Consider the following 18819-nt stretch of genomic DNA (forward strand, 5'->3'; position numbering starts at 1 on the left):
TGGAGGTTTGAGAGTGCCATGCTCGCCTCAGTGCGAGTGGTTCAATGAGGAGCTTCTAATTCTGTATGATGGAGGTCTCTCGCGGGCCGGCCGTCCGGCCGGAGGAGGAATCCCTTTACAGCGTGCCCCCCTCTGCTCTACCGTGGCCAATAAGCACGGACGCCACCCAGGCACATGGGCCAGGCCTCCCTAAAATAACCTGCGACCAGTGCGCCGACAAATGCCGCTACTCTTGCTAGTGACGAGTTGTCCGACCTACTCGCCTCCATATTATCCTGTAAAGTCCAGGGATTAAAAAAAACAAACAAAAACCCGGAAAACCAACCCACACAGGACAGTGGGAGGCCGGCCGGGCAAATTTCCTGCTTTTGTTGCAAGATTTCCTCAGGTGGCAGCAAACGGAGGACCGTGATCTCCCCGTCGGAGCACAGGTGCACCCTGAGGACTGAGCAGCCCTTCCCCAGGGCCGGCTGGGTTTATTCTGAAGGTAAATCAAACCAACCCCCACCCCACTAATTTGATTGTTGTTCGCAGAGTCCTGTCGAGTGTCATGGGCTTCATTTAGCCTTTGGGGCTGGGGGGGTCGGGGGGTTGGGGGGGGGGGGATCTCTGCCAGTGAAGCCCTGGAGATGCTTTGGTCTATTTTGGTTTGAAGTTTAATTGAATTATCTTAACCTGCCTGGGTGTGCTGCTGCGTTTAGGGGGCATTGCTCCCCTTTGGGTCACAGTTCTGATCATTAAAGCGCTGTTTGTGTGCTTGGGTTGGTGAACGTCGGGCCTGATCAAACTCTTGACGAGCAGGGTGCACAGGGTAAGGCGGGGGGGTTCCTTTTTCTGTTGATTTTTCTTCATGTAAACTGACCCCCGGCTATTATTAGATATGACTCGGTGGGGTAGGAGCCTGTTTGCGAAGGATTAATGTACACAACAGCTGCAGCCTCAGGCCCGCTGGAAGGGCATTCATTGCTGCGCCGTTTTAATTGCGTTGATTCGAGTGCCAGTGCCTTGTGTGCGGCCTATTTTATACCAGTATCTGGTGAACCGTCTTTTCACTTTGACATTCCCGGAATGTCAGTCGGTTTGTGTGTACGACCTGGTATCACAACGCAAACCTGACACCCTCCAACCCCCACAACGCCACCCCCCCCCCCCACCCCCCACCCCTCCTAACCCACAGCTGAAATTAGGCCTAAATAAAAAGCTATTTTCACAGCATCTCCCCTGCTTTTTATTTCAGCCTCTATGTTCAAATTCAATTCAGTCTTTGACTTCAGGCGTTTAACAAGAGATAGGTCTTCACTTAATGTTGATAACGAGTCCAGAATGTTTGTAAAGAACCTTTTACATGTAAAAACATCAACATTCTTGATTAAATATTAAATATTAAATATTATTAAGTTGTCAAAGTTGTCACCGTCGCCGTCAACAACTCTAAGGACGAGGTTCTCCCCGGTTTGCTGTGTGCGCTTCCTTTCGCCACTGCCAACGGCTGCAGCACTGATCATGCTGATGACACGTGCAGTCGTCGACAACTTTCTATGGTTAGTTTTTTTTTTTTTTTTACCAAGTATGACGCAGGCATGCTGAGGAACCAATAAAAAAAAAAAAAGAAAACTATGCAAAGATAAGCAAAATACAGAAACATTAGACAAAATGAGATTGTACTATAGATACTATACATGCCACACTCTCTTTCTATCTTTTGTGTCTTCATTGTTCTCTGTGGTTTTAAGCGTTCAAGATTTTTGATTCATTAAAAAGGATTTTCTTCTTTTTAATACTCAGTCTTGCTGCCCGACTAAATTTTCTTACCAATGACTTCGACCAATGAGAAATCGACACCCCAGAAATGAATATGTAAGGAGGTTAAGGAAAAAGCCTTAAGGAGCGGTGTTGGTATTTTACAGTTTTTATTGAATGAGTTGGATTTGCAGAGTTTACACTTTCAGTATTGCTGTTCAAGTTGCTGGATGACACTGGTCACACAAGAGCAAACAAAACCAAAAAGAGAAAACTTTAAAAAAAAACCTGAACAGCTTCATACACAAATGAGACTCTAGTTAAATGTAAATAATTTGTAAAGAAAAACCACAAAAACAAAGTAGAACCGTCCATATAGATGAAAATAGTTGTTTTTCCTTCATTTCTCACTCTTTTTTATTCATATATTTTCTTTTTTATTGCACTACATGTTACTGTAATTGTGTAAATTTCTCCAGTGTGAGATAAATGAAGGCATTCTATGCAGTTACAGAATAAACCTGCTGCCACTAACAAGAAGTTGAGGCCACTCATTTTGATTTTGTTGGATGAATGTCGTCTAACGACACGCTTGCTCTGCTTCGATTCCGCAGCATGCAGGGCAACACAGAGCAGCCGCCGTCACTGTCTCAGCTGCTGAGGGAGAGCTACCTGGCAGAGGCCCGGGCCCAGCAGCGCCACAGCCGCTCGGACGCCTCGTCGCACCTCCACTTCTACCGTCCGCTCAAAAGCAAGGCCGAGGACTCGGTGGGCTCCGCCGTGGACCCCCAGTTCCCGGACCTGTCCGCCTTCCTCAGCCAAGAGGAGCTGGACAAGAGCGTGAACCTGGCCCGCCAGGCCATCGGACACGAGTCCCGTGAGGAGAGGTCGGAGGTCAAGGCCTCCGTCCCGCCACCGTCTCCCCCCGAGCCCATGTCTCCTCCCTCAGCTAACTCTTCCCCCGCTGCCGCTCCCGTCTCCCAGCCCTCCTCCAAACTTAAGGAACTACCTGCAAAGTCGGACAGAAAGGCCACAAAGTCCGTCGTGACCGCCGACGGCAAGGAGCCCGGGGAGGCGTTCAATGACTTCAACAGGTCGGGGAGAAACGCCACCTACGGGCCGGAGACGCAGTCCAAGAAGGAGTTCCTCAACAAGGCGGCGGATTTCATCGAGGAGCTGTCGTCCCTCTTCAAGGCCAACAGCTCCAAGCGGGTGCGGCCCAGGTCCTGCAGGAGCCACCGGAGCAGGAGCCAGAGCAAGACGCAAGGCGACGACGCGCTCGACCCCCTGGACAGAGACGCCACCCGGGAGCGCGTCACCGCTGCCGCTCCGCCAGCAGAGGAGAGCAGGGAGGAAGTGGCCGCCGTCCAGCCGGACTCCTCCGGGGGGATCCGCTCGGAGTTCCAGGACTTGGGGTTAAGCGAGGAGCCGCCGCCGGAGCAGCAGCAGCAGCAGCAGCAGCAGCAGCAGTGCAGCGCCTCAGTTTGCCAGGACGCGAAGGAAGATGCAGGGATCCATTCCTCAGAAGGATCCGCTCACCCATCGAGTCCGGGTTGCGAGCGTCCACATTTCATCCAGAAACTGAAAAGCCGGGAGGTTCCGGAAGGCAGCAAGGTCCGCCTGGACTGCATCGTGAGAGGGATCCCTGCCCCTGAAGTCCGGTAAGGCAAAGCTGAGAAACGGTCATGAGGCCTTTTGTCCTGGTGTTTCATCTTTTTTTTAACATAATAAATAGGTTGGAGTTGATGCAGTGGTAAATTATCCTATCTTCATCGGAACATTTTCTTATGGTAAAAGAGAAGGCATCAGCTGTGTGTGTTGTTGGTCCTATAGTTTGCTCCTTTCGTTGTGTCAATATAATTTAGAGTCAGGTTCTGCACAGTCATGACTGAGTGATGGAGGGACTCTAACTAAGACATGATGTGATTTACAAAAGTATGCAGTAACTGTTCCTTCCTTCGGGCCCTTGAGTTTGTTTGTTTGTTTGTTTGTTTATTTGTTTGTTTGTTTGATTGCCGACATTTTGAAACAAATTTGACAGTCTCTGGAATTTCTTATTTTCACTGTTTTCAGAGGTTGTTTTTTTTTTTAATAGCTTTTCCTCACTTGACCTATACAATCAATCAGTCAATTGATTGATTGATTGATTTGACTTTGTTTCCGATGAAGAGGTTGCATCGCTTATCGCTGTCAGTTCACCAGGCAGCAGGTGTTTAGAGGGGAGCGGGTTTGAGACCAATGATGCTGTTTGTCTTGACACCTCCAGACAGCACTGACATTTGACGATAGCCAACAGCTGACACTGAATGGTGTGAGTGTGTTTGTGTAGGTGTGTGTTCTCTGGGGGGCCGGGGTTATGTCTGGGACAACAGATAATCATGTTCGGCTTTCTGTCAACTCTGTCGCCTAAAAAAAAAAAAAAAAAATCAACAAATTCTTCTCAGAATGTGTTTCAGTTCCTCCTAACCGTCCAAACCTGCAGCTTAATTAAGAAGATCGTTAATAATGGAGCTCCTTCCCCTGCTGTCTGTTTGTTTTTCATGCTATTTTTGCTGCACTTCAGTTGGCTGGCATTGTTTTAGAAGCCCAACTGGTCTTTCCTAGCAAGCACACATGAGCCTTGTGCTGAAGTGAGGATGAGGTGTCAGACTATAGGGGGCATGGGCTTGTTGGTCCTGCTGGACATTGTTGAGTCACCAATGTATACTTGTCTGGAGAGAATGTAGCTCGCGGGCCATTTTTAGCCCGAATGGAACAGAGAGCTGTGGCCGTGTCTGATAGCGGGACTGAGCAGGACTGTTGACAGCAGCGTGAAGTCGCTGGTAAGGTCATTTATTCAGTTAACGATGAGATGACGTCGGTGTTGGTGTTTTGTTTTAGTTCTTTCATTTGTTCTTATTTGTTTTATTTTTTTTTTCAGAAGCATAAATCTGAAGATACTTTACGCAACGTTATTATTCCCTTAAACCTAAACTTAAACTGTGACTTTTTTTTTCTAGTTTCAGCAGCCTGCAGAGCCCCGTTTGTGACTTTAGTCGTAACGCAGCTCTTGGGTTTAGATTTCTATTTTTCACGTCTATAACACTGTACGTATTCCGAGTCTATGTTTAGCATTTCGCATATGTGATTGTGACAGCCAGTCGCAGCTCACAGTTCTCCAATGGGAATCTCCTCTTTGGTTCCTGAGTTCAGAGGGAAAATAGCCCAAACAGGTGCAGCGAGCAGGCTCCTTGCCTGGCAGACCGTCCGGCTCGTCTACTACTCATGCTTTCAATTTAGAAGCTCGCTCACCGGTAACGCCTTAGCTCTCCTCAGGCTGAGTGTGGGCAGCACATTCCACTCAGAGGTTTCTCTGACTACGTGTAACAGATCATTGGTGGAGCAAAGCCTGAATAAATTCTGCACCGCGGATCAAAAGAGAGGCCACGGAGGGTTGGGGGGGGAGGGGGGATTCTCAGTTAGCTCTTTGAGTAAACATGGTCAGGAGTTTGGAGGATGTACACAGGTTGAAGACTTGAGCTGTTTAAAAAAGAAATTGGATGAAAATGTTAAAGGCCCTGTATCATGGAAGGTGAGTAATTTACCAATGTTTTCTCGACCCGATGAACTCCAGACCCCTGCACAAAGCACCGGAGTTATTTACACGATATGTTTGTTTGGCTTGCTGATGTCCTGCCGGTGAGTAGGGCATCACTGCATTTCTCTTTTTTTAATAGGCCGGGAGTTATTAAGCATGAAACTTCATCCGCTCAAAATAGAACTGAGCCGGGGTTGCTGCTTATGCCACTGGTCAGGACGGGAAGGGTCAGAGGGTGACTGTGACGGTCGATCATTGGCAACAGTGATTATTGGCACTGGCGGCTTGGAACCTGTTGTGCTTATAACCTGAAGCACTAAATAAATAATTATCGGTAGAGCAAGTCGAACAACATTGACTTGTTTACAGGAATGCGTTTATACTGCTTAGAGCAATGTCTATGCGCAGTATTATATCCATCATGCAGCCAGTACATTGAAAAACGCTCAGCGAAGTGCCTCTAACACTGCGGAGGCTTTATTAGCCACTCGAGGCTAAGACAGGCTCTTCATTAAGAAAGGAAGTATAGATCTTAAGATGTCCCATAACAATAAAAGCTGTAATTGGAGGAGATTACTGGGAGCATCCATAGCGACTGATCAGGCCATTCAGGAGACAAAGAGGGGGCATTAGCGTGCTCAATACTTGCAATACTTAAAAAGATGAACACATGTCTGTAATGCTGTTGTGGTAACTATATAAGAAAATGTAAATATATATATATATACATATATCTGGCATTATTTCATTTAATTTTAAGTTGGGCGGCAAGCTAACAAGTTACCCATGTGTAATGCACTCCATACTGTAATGTTAAAGTTATGTTATATTTCACCCATTTTAACCATGTTGCATTTATCTTACTGTTTAATGATGCTTAATACTACCATGACGGAAAAGATCATTTTGTTTGACTGCCTCCATCACATGGTTGAAGACCCAGTGCTAACATCGCTGCTTACAAAACAGGGTGTGCGACCTCATGTGCATCACGTCGCGCAGAGATGCAGGAGTATGTGTGTGGCCATGTGAAGGAGACGCAAAGTTTGGGTTATTTCATGGTGGTACACGAAAAATTTGCTGTCAAGTCTGACAGACAGCTGCTTCCTCCTGAGACACTAACGCATGAAAGGCACATTTACTCTCAATAGCTCGTTAGCAACTAGCAAGTGGTGTTTGTATCAGTATCAGGTGACGCTGGTTTTATATCTGCTCTACAGTTTCACGCACAAGAATTGCTGACAGTGAGACGCTTCAGATTTCATTCTGATAGGCTGTGCAACCCCCCCACCAATCTCCCAAAAAATAGCATACTGTTTACACCCACCTTCAAAATGCTATTCCCTGGCTGAGCATGTTATTGAGATAGCATCTGTGACATCGCAAAGCTCCGATTTCTACAACTATGTGTGTGTTTTGGAACACACATTAGTAAGGGCTGTTTAAAAATTAATTATGCTAGTTATGTTCGTGCTCGCTAGTAGATAAAAAAAAACAAATAGCCTTGAAAGTACTGAAGAGTACTTTAAATCTCTCTGATCATCAAATACTTATTTGTTATTTGCACTGAAAAAACTGACAATTCAATGTAGCTCATTAACGCAATTCTTCAGGTTTATTTGAATATGTGATTTTTTTTTTTCCTGCATTCTCATCTGAAGCTTGCTCAACTACCATATGATTTAGCCATCTTCTTCTTACAGTTTCTAGGCAGATTTTTATTTAAATCTCATAATAATCCACAAATATACCTCTAATGTGATCTCAAGATCTGAAAGCAGAACGATAACAATTTTTTTTCAACCAAACTATATTATTTGCATATTCAGAGACTATAAACCAGTAACAAAAATAAGAAAGAAAAAAAAATGCCGCACTGAGCCTTTTTCTTGTCGACGTGTCCGCGCAGGTGGTTTTGTGAGGGCAAGGAGCTGGAGAACAGTCCAGACATTCAGATCATCACCAGCGCCGAGCTGCATTCTCTCATCATCGCCGAGGCCTTCGAGGAGGACACCGGCCGCTACTCGTGTTTCGCCTCCAACTTCTACGGCACCGACTCCACGTCGGCTGAGATCTACGTGGAAGGTGAAGCTTTGGCGTTTTTTCTCTCTCTCTCTCTCTCTCTCTCTCTCTCTCTCTCTCTCTCTCTCCCTCTCTCTCTCTCTCTCTGTCTCTCTCACTTCTGTCGTGCCTCAGTCAAAACACCGCTGGTGACGCGATGCTTCGTCTCGTCTTTTCGTACGCAGGCACGTCGTCTTCAGATTCCGAGGGGGAGCAGCACTTTGAACACGTGGCCGAGTGAGTTCTGTTGTGTCGTGGACCTCAAGGCCTCAGACCATCCCCAAGTATGACCGTTCATTCCTCCTTTTCCTTTGTAAAGGTCGCAGAGGAAGTCTTTAACTCCTCTATCGAGTCCCACGGTTTCCCCAGAGGAGGAAGAGTTCCCTCCTTCCTCCCCCACGCCCGCTGAGACACCAGCGCACCAGCTCTGTGGGCTTCCGTCCACCTGCCAAATCACTCCGGAGGTCCCTCTGCCGGGCTCACCGCTTCCCCCCCAGGAGACCTTTGAAGCCGCCGTGACCTCTGCGGCCCACCCTGCCGAGGAGGAGGCCGCGGCCCCGCCACTTGTGCAGGTGCTCCCGCATGGTGACGCAGTACACCCGGAAAGGCAGGAAGTGCCCGCCACGCTCGCGTCCGCGCCTGCGACTGTGGCCACGCCATTTCCTCTGACCCCAGTCCCCCAACCTGAGGTACAACCGCTCTCGTCCCTGAACTTTGCTTTTTCTTCGTCTTACTTTTACAGTCGCGCAGACGCCCAACTCTGTTTTCTTGTCTTCAGGGTCAGGACTTCAAGCACGACGACGACCTGCAGGAGCTGCTGAACGGGCAGCACATCATGGCTGCACCTGTGTTCACAAAGGTAGAGCTCCCCTGCATGCACTCATTCACCCCTGTAGGAAAATCACTGCTATTGATGTTGATTTTTATTCCTCAGTCACTTGTAGCGTAATTCAATTTGGATCTTTGGTATTATTTATATATAATCATTTTTACTTTTTACTTAAGTTTATTTCAGTTTTTTCTTATACAAGTATCTGTACTTTTACCTAAGTGCACAATGTAAATGCTTTTGCCACCTCTGCTGATTGCTTTATATACAGTTCATCTGCAAAACGCGCCGCCTTTGCTTTACGCCCAGTGCCTGCAGGACGTCCTTGCATCGGAAAGCCAGCTGGTGGTGCTAGAGTGCCGCGTCAAAGGCGTGCCCTCTCCCCAAGTGGACTGGTCCAGGGACGGAGCGCTCCTCGAGGACTCTCCCGAGTTCCGGATCCTGCAGAAGAGTGAGTTGTGCTGCCGCGATCACAGAAAGAGCTCCGTGTCTTCCGTGTGCTTCCGTTGTTTACTTTGCAGACTCGTCTGTTACATCTCGTCTCACCCCTAAACACACTGTTAGTGTTAAAAGGCAAATTTTAAAGGCTTTCTTTGAATTTTTTATTTATTTATTAATTTTTTAAATGCCTTGTTTGTTGAAGTATACTTTTCAATCCAGGCTACATTGGATTTTAGATCTCAAAAGGTCATTGCAGACTTCCAAAACTAAATGTATTCTATTAACTAAATATGAATCTGTGAAAAAGTGAGTGAATGTCAAAAAGAAATAACTCATTAAAACGGCACAATGAACTAATTACATTTCCTAAATGTCCAGATGCAAACTACCAATGCACCATTAATGCTTGCACTACCTGTTTTTCTTCCAGAGCCCAGATCTCCGGCTGAATCGGGTAAATACTTTATTAAATCTCTGTCTGCACCGAACCTGTCTGTCTGTCTGTCTGTCTATCTGTCGGAGTCTGACGCTGCAGCAGTGTGTGCATATTGTTACCCGGCAGTAAGTGTTTACAGCCCCGGGATAAAACTTCTGCTCCCCTTCTGTGTATAAGTCGTGGTCCCGAGTCTGGACCATATATGGTAGTCTCCCGTCCTGCATCAAGCCACTATGGCAGATCTCTCTCCAACCTGACCTACTGTAGCTGCAGATACCTCCCAGAACCACAACTGCTCAGCTTTAAAACACATGCATGCGTACTCTCTGAGCTAACGCATCAAACTAGATTTTATTCCTATTTTTATTTTTCTAAAAAAAAAAACAAACAAACATCAACTTCAGCATGTAAGTTTTTTTTTTTTCGACTTGTCGTTTTACTTTTTAGAGGAAATATGCACTTTGGTCATTGCTGAGGTTTTTCCTGAGGATTCTGGGACTTTCACCTGCACAGCAAGCAACATATATGGAGCCACGTCCAGCACGGCTACGCTGAAGGTCAAAGGTAACGCCTCATAAAAAACGAGGACATCTCACCCGCCTTCCTTCAGATTTTCTCAATAGTACCGGCACCTCTTTCCTTGGCTGATTCCAACCAGGTAATGGACGCAGCAACCACGCCAGGCCTCTCGCCGCTCCGCAGGAGGGCCCCGGCCAAACTCGAGAGCCCTCCTCTGCGGCGCCCTTTGTAAATCTTCAAGCAGAGGCTGCTGTGACCAACAGCGTCAAGCCCCACTCCAGCACCATTCGGCTGGAGCCGCTCGGCTCCGGCGCCTTACGCCTGGAGCCCCTGAACACCAGCACCCTCCGCCTGGACCCTCTCAGCTCCAGCATGCTGCGTCCAGACGCTCTCTCCGCCAGCCTGCACAGCCTGGAGCCGTCCAGTCTGGCCAGCAGCAGCAGCAGCAGCAGCAGCAGCAGCCACTTCGTCAACTCCCTCAGCGCCAGCAGCCCAAACTTGGGTCCTCTCAAGTTTGAAACGGGCCCAGTGGTCTTCAGCTCCTTGCCCGCACGCGATGCCTCGGCGGGGCCGATGTGGAGGCCTCCCGACGCGAGCCCCAAACTCAAGGAGGAGGCGGCGAACCATCAGAACGGGAGCCCCGCCGTGGTGGTGGTGCCCCTCCCCGACCCCCCGCCCAACTCCTGCCTGAAAACGGGAACCCTGGCGAACCACAGGGACTCCCGCTCCAGCTCCAGGGCCGGCCTGCGGGTGCACTTCAGGCTGCCCGAGGACGAGGAGGAGGAGGAAGAGCAGAGCGGTGCTCTCACCTGCTCCGAGGAAGACCGATATGAGGCGTCGGTCACCAAAGAGCCACCGCCAGTGCGAGCCAAGCCCAAACTGTGAGTAGAAAGAAAAAATAATACAATAATCCACCCCAGACCCCCTGACAGGACTGTCTGAACGCTCCCCAGTAGAGCTGTGTGTGTGTGTGTGTGTGTGCGTGTGCGTGTGTGTGTGTGTGTGTGTGTGTGCGTGTGTGTGTGTGTGTGTGTGATGCATACAGAGGTGGGAAATAACAGAGTATCTGGTATCTGTACATTGCTTGAGTATTTCCTTTTCTTTTTACTCCCTACATTTGTACTCCTTACTCTGGAAATTGTGCTGGTTACTTTTGTATTTAGAACATTTTTTTGTGTGTTGATATGACGATGACGCACATTCTGTTCAAAGTAATTCATTTGTAATATTATTATTAGATTTTTCTCGGTTTTGGGGTCACTGTTCAGTGTTTCATCAATGGCAAAAAAGAAATCTTTTTACTTTATACTTAAGTACATTTCAGAGGCTTCACTTTCTTACTTTTACTTGTTAAAAGGAGTTGAATCAGTACTTCTGTTTTTACCAGAGTGTTGCTGTTTTTTCTAATTATCCACACTTTTACTAAAGTACAGAATGTGAACACTTTAGCCGCCTCTGGATGTATTAAGGGGTGAATTAGATGGGTTGTGTTCAGAGGCGGGAGGTTCCTCCTACTTGAGCTTGACCAGCAGACCAGCAGCAGACACCAGTGGAAATCCATTACTTGAACGCGCTCGGACTTTAGATGTGGACCTTCCGGCTTTCTAAAACCAAGGATGGCATTTTCTACCTGTAAGTGAGCCTCCGTACGCCGGTGCATTTCCCATGTCAGACATCAGGCTGCTGCGGGTCGGCCCCGCGTCGTTTGGTGGCTGCTACCTGAGCACATTTTAGACATTTAGATGCTTCGAGACACATTTCTTCCTTTATTGGGTATGTGGACTGAACAGTCGCTTTACCGTGTCTACGGAAAACTTTTTTTTGCAATGAATACGAGGGTCCTCAGAGTCTGTGCAGTGTTTTGTTTGTGTGCTGCCGTGTTGCAATCCCATAAAAGGACAAGGTGTCCTCCGCGCTCATTCCTATCGGGGTTTCCTGAGCTGAACCTAATTTATGAGGGCAGCGCGGTGAGCCGCTCTCGCTCTCACCATGTATAGTGTCAGCTTTTTTTTCCCCCTTCTTTTTCTTTTCCTTCACTCGGGATTCTCTCTGATCGACAGGGACCCGGCGCAGCTCCAGCTGCTGCACAACCAGGTGCTCATGGAGCAGCTGCAGCAGGAGGGCGAACCCCCGGCCCCGGCCCCGGCCCCGGCCCCGGCCCCTTCCCCTCCCGTCCAGCCTCAGTCCCTCCCGCCGACCCTCGTCCAGGTCCAGGTCCAGCCGGACCACCAGAGGCCCCCCTGGTCGCCCCAGACGCAGCACTTCCCGCCTTTTCCGACGCACCTGAACGCTCCTCACTCGCCCCCGCAGCCTCCTCCTCCTCCTCCGCCCACCGGCTATGCCGCTACGCCCTTTCCGCCTCGCCTCCACGCCCCCCCTGCTCCTCACCTTACCAGCTCCCCCCAGCTGAAGTCTCCCCCACCGGTGGTGACCTCCCCTCCGCCCGCCCCGAGGCTACAAACGGTGCCCTTCCCCGCCAGCGTGGCCCCCGCCACCCAAACGAACGCCTTCCACGCCTCCCACTTGAACCTGTCGCCCGCGGCCCTCTTCAGAGCCCCGCCCACCACCGCCTCGTTCTTGCTGGATCCGACCCCGGCGCCCCCCCAGCAGGTCGCCTTCCCCACCGCCCACTCGTCCCTGGTCAACCTCGCCGCCACCTCCCACGCCTTCACCTACGCCCGGCCGAAGGCGTTCATCGCCGCTCAGACCTTGTCGCCCGTCAGGAGCCCCTCCCCGACCGAGTCCCCCGTGCCGCTGCTGCAGGAGCTGGCGGCCGAGCTCAACTCCTCCGCCGCCAGCTCCCCCACCCTCCCCGCCTTCCCGCCGCCCCCCAGGGTCCTGCCCACCAGGGTGCTGATGTCGCCCACCAGCCCTCCGTCCCTCGTGTCCTCGCCCACCTTCCCCGGCGGCGGCTTCGCCCTCCGAGCCCAGTCGCCGCCGCAGGCCTCGTCCCCCACATCCAGCAGCTCCACCCCCAGCCCCATCCAGAACCCCGTGGCCTTCCTCAGCTCCGTGCTGCCATCGCTCACCCCCAGTCAGCCGACCAACTCCATGGGGCTCCCCAAGGGGGCTCCTGTAAGGTACGGCCCCTGCACTTGTGATGCGCAAAACCACATTAAATAATAATAAACCTTTTGGTTGCATTTACTCCTCTGTTTTTAATTTTTTTTACCCCTCAAGGCTAAAAAAGAACGTTCCCAAGGTTAACCAGCAGTCTGCCGAAAACATCCGTCACAGCAGAGAAATTATCCTTCAGGACATCGAGAAAAAACTTCAACTTCGAGATGACATCTTTCAGTATTCACATCAACAGGTAACACGTCTCATCTGCTCTGGGGCGAAGTGTTGCATTAATACATGAATTAATACATAAAAATAAAAAATTGAAGGCAATGTTAATTTTTCATTCCATCCTTGCCAAGTTTGGATACTTAACCTGTGATAAGGAATGCAATGTGTTGCCATGGGTATGTGCTGACTAAATTTTAGCCTACCAACTGTTGCTATTTTTTTTATAATGGAATATTCAATAATGTGTTTGGCTGCTTATTAGCAGGTGTGACTCACAATGATGTGGCATGAATTCAGCCGAGCATCCATTTGTCCCCCCTTGTCGACATTGTGTTGTCTAAGCGACATAGTGACATATGAGCACTAACAGCATATTTTTCCATCATGTTTATGTCCATACGGACTGTGTGTGTGTGTCTTTGTCAAGTGTTCATCATCCATCCCTATCCTCTCATAGAAGCTGAGTGTTGAGGGGAAAACAGCGAGCAGACCCCTTGGACCAATCATTCCTGCTACTGTCTTTAACTATGACGAGGTACAAAGATCCTCCCGAGCGCTGCTTTGCTCAAGGCCGTTTCGGATCGTCAAATTGTTTTTCGGATCCCCAAAAAATTGAGAAGAGTTGATATTTTCTCATGTTTTAATACCATGGTTAACCAATTTCTAATGGAGCGTTCAACCCTTTGACAACTAACGGATAACCTGCACTAATAATCACATGAAACCACCTTTTTATTTTTTGGGGTTGTATTTCAGTTGAAATGTATGTTGTGTAGTGCTGTTAAATCTCCAGTTAACATATTTATATTTCCCTCCCAGAAGGCCTTGCACCCATATGGATTTGAAAAGAACGGTCTGCTCATCTTTTCAAAACACAAACCTCTACATTCAATACTCCATTTCCGCTTTAGAAACATAGAATTGAATAATTATCAGAATCAGTGAAATATGGTCATTTTATGACAAGAATTGATACTTTGTGTACCGTAGTTTCTGTAGTTCATTTTCTCTGTTCTCTGTTTAACCTTCAACCTGAACTTTTACCATCAGATGGGTGTTACTGCATGAGCCGTACCATCAGGTGGTTTAAAGTCACAGTCTGTATTTAGGTGCAGATTGTTCCTTTAATACCCCAGTTGCTATATGGTAACCGGATGCATGCTGTCTCTTGTTTGTAATAACAGCATATTAGACATTTATTGCTTTGTCACTGCAAAAAATCAAAGCAAATACAGAGGCTTTTTTTTTTTACAGCTACATTACAAAAAAAAAACTCTCTACTGTTCCTAATTAGAGGGGTTCAGTTTTCTTGTGGTGATCAAGGCAATAAAATAAACTAGACAAAGTCATTTCTTTCCAGAAACACAGCTTGATATCCACGTGGATGGGTCCTAATTTGCTGCTAGTATTTTCAAATTGTGTTCGTGGTGCCCCTAAATTTAAATGTTAAAAGCTCAGGAGCACCTAAGGTGGATGGTTGGCCCACTTTTCATTAAAAGGTTCATGCAACACACAATGATTTAGCATGATTCTCAAAATATCCATTGCAAGTACAGAGTTGAATGATGCATGCGGTCGCACAACTGCGGCTGTTACTTTCATACACTAGTCTTCCCTTTCTCCAGGAGTACAAAGTGTCCAATTTTGAGCAGAGGCTCATGAACGAGATCGAATTCCGCCTGGAGCGAACACCAGTGGAGGAGTCGGACGACGAGGTGCAGCACGACGACGTCCCGACTGGAAGGTGCATCGCCCCGATATTTGACAAGAAACTCAAGAACTTCAAGGCCACGGAGGGCGTTCCCGTCACGTTCTCCTGCAAGATAGTGGGAATCCCCGTGCCGAAGGTGAGGGAAAAGATTATGTTTCACTTTTTAAAAAAAACATTATTTTTATTTCGAGAGGGCAATACAAATACAGTGTTTGCCTTCAGACCATTTATTCCTTATTTCCTATTTTCAACGTCCCTCGCCAGGTTTACTGGTTCAAGGACGGGACGCAGATCTTGAGGAAAAACGTCCACTACAGGAAGTTTCGAGAGGGCGACGGGACCTGCGCCTTGCACATCGAGCGCACCACCGCCGACGACGACGGCAACTACACCGTCATGGCGTCTAATCCGCAGGTGACCCGCACTGGCTTTTCCTCTTCGGGACCGGTGGATGCTTCTCCCCAGCTGTCTAGACTAACTCGCGCTGTTTGCTGACTGTCAGGGGAGGACGAGCTGCTCGGGTCACTTGATCGTGCAGACGGGGCCTCCACGCGGCCGACAGACACCGATCCACTCTCAGAGGTGAGCAGGACTGAGTGTCCACTGGCGCCTACCAGCCCGTGTGCGAAACACCCGTCAATATTCAGGGGGGTTCCCATCCTCCTGATTGTTACTCAATACCAATTTCAATTTCCATCACAAACAGGAGGCCTATAATAATCTTACAATATGTAATGGAATGCAACTTCGTAGCTATTTGGCATCAGTGGTGTGACACCGACCCCTTTTGTGAATATTTTAAAACATTGAACATTAGGGTGATCTTAAAGACTTTTCAGTGACCATTAGTGACAATAATATATGTTATTTTTTAGCTTTTAGAAAAAACATTAAACGACCTTTAAACTTTGCCTTGAGGCTTTCAAGGGGTCTCATGGGTTTAGTGAGGGGGTTCTGACCCCCAGACCCTCTGTATTTCACACACTGCTACCAGCTAATTCTTCTTTTCCTTTGCCGGATAAAAGTCAAGTGAAGTCAAGTTTATTTGTATAGCACAATTAAACACGAGGTAATTCAGAGTGCTTTACGTAGACAATAAAACCAGCAAAGCATTAATAAAAAAAAAGACAATAAGATATAATGCAGCAAAGTGAGGAGAATTTTGATGAGGAGCATAATAGCTGCATGCTGCCTCACCTTGCTTGGTTCTTGTTTTTGGTAAACGCAACAAACCTGTTCCAGATGACCTAAGGGGTCTGGATGCTTCATAAGGAACCAGTAGATCAAGCATATATATATTTGATCCGAGATCAAAATATATACGATTTTAGAATCTATTCTTTGACTCAGGGGAAGCCAGTGTAACGATTAAGCCTGGCTTCCCCTGATAAATTAGGCTGTTGCAGACAGCATTCCATTTTAAGTTACCCTTTTTTTTTCCCTCCAATTATTTAGGGTGCGAACTCGTAACCAGGAGGCCGAAGACGAGCAAACCCAGGAGCGCTTCTTCCGTCCTCATTTCCTCCAGGCTCCGGGAGACATGCTGGCCCACGAGGGCAAACTGTGTCGGCTGGACTGCAAGGTAGGCGTGGCGTCGACCCGGCGTTAACCTCGCTAGGCGAAACGCTGGGTTCCCGCCTCACCTTGCTTTTTTCATTTTCGGACTCGCAGGTGAACGGCCTTCCCAACCCGGAGCTCATGTGGCTGGTGAACGGCCGGCCGATCTACCCGGACCTGTACCACCGCATGCTGGTGAGGGAGAACGCCGTCCACTCGCTGGTCATCGATCCCGTCACGCAAAAGGACGCCGGCGCCTACACCTGCATCGCCAGCAACAAAGCCGGCCAGAGCTCTTTCACCCTGGAGCTGAAAGTCGTGGGTAAGGACGGCGTGGAATTCCACGACGGGAAAAACACAATCAAAGGGACCGATTCACTCAAAATTGAAGTGTCGCTTACTAAAATGGTGCGTAGCCTGCGAGTTCGGGCAGACAGCTCAAGCTGTGCCGTGTGACTGATCAGCTGATCGGTCACATGATATTTTAAACCCCGCCCACTCACCTGCTGCGCATGCTCAGTGCTGCACTGCTGCTTGCTGTTGCAATCCCGCCGCATCCCCAGCAAACACCAGTAGGCTATTCATCCCTTCAATGTCTGCCAAGCAGATTGTTCTTTTTTTTTTTAGCGAATAAGTAAATTAAAACAGAGCCTGGCGCCAAACTTGCTTCAGTCTATGCCTGCCATAATAATGCTAAATAACGATATTTGCTTCTATCTGGAGTTGTCTGACCGAACTGACTGCGTCAATCTCAGTGACCCTTCTGACCCACATAACCGTTCCTGGGTTCCACAGAGGTAGAATGTTTCAACCAGTAGAAGTGGCCACAGTCTCCCACTTCAAAAAAAATAAAAAAGGAAAGAAGAAAATATGATGTCTCCACACTGCTCCTGTGATAAGTGTCCAGAAGAGGCCGAGCTCCAATTTATCTTGAAATTGCAACATAAGCACCACGTTTTTAGTTAAAACAATGAATGCATTGTCGTGTCTTGGGCCAGCTGCTATCTTCACCTGTCCTGCAGGTTAATTTACACGTCACATTACTGGGATGTTGGATGATGAAATGCACTGGCTGGCTGGGAAGCTACAGTGGATATTCTATTTTGAGGGATTAACATTGATTTCTGGTGATGAACAGCACTGATGGGGATTCCAAACACTTGGATGACTCAACATAATAAGCAGCATGGGAGTACATTGTGTTTTCCTTCTGGGACAGAGCCAGATCTTGGCCTCAAAAGATGTCCATTGGTCAGAGGTCCTACCACTGTGAGGTTCAGGGCTGCTTATGTGGATCGGAAAATGACCCTCCCAAAAAACATGGCCAAAATCTTAGATTTTGAGTGATCTGCTCCTTTAATTGTAATCGCTATCGCATTTATTTTTTATTATTATTATTAAATGAATAATCGAAACTCGCGTCCGCCGCAGAGAAAGAGATGAAGCATCCTCCCCAAATCTTGGAGAAGCTGCAGAACATGGGTATTCCCGAAGGAACCCCGGTCAGGCTGGAGTGTCGGGTGGTGGGCGTGCCCCCTCCTCTTATCTTCTGGAAGAAAGACAATGAAACGGTCCCTAAGACTAAGGACAGAATCAGGTTAGTCGGTAACCACAGACCCACCCGCGTAGCTGTGTAACTGGAAATGAGCGTTCCTCTTCCTGGAGGTCGATGCCGTGTGGCTGTTTTGTTTTTCCTAACATGATGAATGACTTGTTGATGAACTGAAAATGTTGCTTCCGCTTACAACAAAGTTTGACTTTTACGAGCCAGGGTCTACGAGCATGGTGTGTGACATCACAAATAGTCTGGATCCAGGAGTGTTGTTCAGCATGAACAAGTCCTTGATGTGGACTGCTCCAGTGCACAGACACTGAGGATGGACTTGAAGTAGGAGCCATCTTGTGTTCAGAAGTTATCCTTCAGTGCTTTCTTCTTCTTTTGTTTTTACAAAGTCATCATAATATGTATATATGCAATTAATTACACTTGGAACAGGGAGAAAGTGCGTATGCACCCCAAGAAGGGTCGAGAGTGGAGCTTGCTTCAGGAATATAAAACTAACCCCGTCTCCTCTGTTCATTTCAGCATGAGCCAGGACGCAACGGGATACGTTTGCCTCCTCATCCAGCCGACAAAAAAAGACGACGCGGGCTGGTACACAGTCTCAGCCAAAAACGAAGCCGGCGTTGTGTCCTGCACCTGCAGGCTTGACATCTATGGTTAATATGCTCTACAGCTGCGCACATATCAGCTCTTACCAATTAGACACGTGCAGTGCAGATTTCTTTTTTCTTTCGAGGCCTCTTTTTTTTTATTTTTTTTTTTTATTACTATTATTACTATTTACACCAGGAAGTAGTAACACTGGCTGTTTGCTGCACCTTCAGCGCAGTGGCATCAGAGCATCCCCGCGTCCATGAGGAAGGCTCCGCGCGCCGGCAGCCGCTACGCAGCTCTGACCGGCCAGGGGCTTGACATCAAGTCAGCCTTCCCCACGTCGGACACCAGCCCCATCCTCTTCTCCAGCTCGCCTCCCGAAGCCATGCTGGAGAGCGAGGAGCTGTGATGCGAGAGCTCCCCCTGTGGGATGTGTAGCCCGCGAGGAGAGCGACCATCCGAGCGCATCGAACATGAGATTTCTTTTTTTTTCTTTCTG

The 18819-nt window shown here is 48.2% G+C and overlaps 1 protein-coding gene across 4 annotated transcripts; it reads left to right on the forward strand.

Moving 5' to 3' along the window:
* The first annotated feature begins 220 nt into the window (after positions 1–220).
* Positions 221–18819, forward strand: mypn (myopalladin). Of its 4 annotated transcripts, XM_076019095.1 has the most exons (21): positions 224–487; positions 2355–3401; positions 7227–7402; positions 7564–7615; positions 7698–8067; positions 8157–8237; positions 8517–8658; positions 9079–9102; positions 9532–9648; positions 9743–10484; positions 11664–12683; positions 12784–12916; positions 13352–13429; positions 14520–14741; positions 14870–15019; positions 15108–15187; positions 16061–16187; positions 16277–16484; positions 17594–17759; positions 18249–18382; positions 18551–18819. In XM_076019095.1, the coding sequence occupies exons 2-21, from the start codon at positions 2356–2358 to the stop codon at positions 18727–18729; spliced, it is 5247 nt and encodes a 1748-aa protein (XP_075875210.1). In that variant the 5' UTR covers positions 224–487; position 2355; the 3' UTR covers positions 18730–18819. The 4 variants fall into 4 exon arrangements, 3 of the variants coding, with proteins under 3 accessions (XP_075875212.1, XP_075875211.1, XP_075875210.1); XR_012926084.1 differs by lacking the exon at positions 18551–18819 and having other exon boundaries at positions 222–487; positions 17594–18050; XM_076019096.1 differs by lacking the exon at positions 13352–13429 and having other exon boundaries at positions 223–487.

Source organism: Nelusetta ayraudi, unplaced genomic scaffold (assembly GCF_046127955.1).
Source record: "Nelusetta ayraudi isolate G7.1 ecotype Tasmania unplaced genomic scaffold, CSIRO-AGI_Nayr_v1 ptg000008l, whole genome shotgun sequence".
NCBI lineage: Eukaryota > Metazoa > Chordata > Actinopteri > Tetraodontiformes > Monacanthidae > Nelusetta > Nelusetta ayraudi.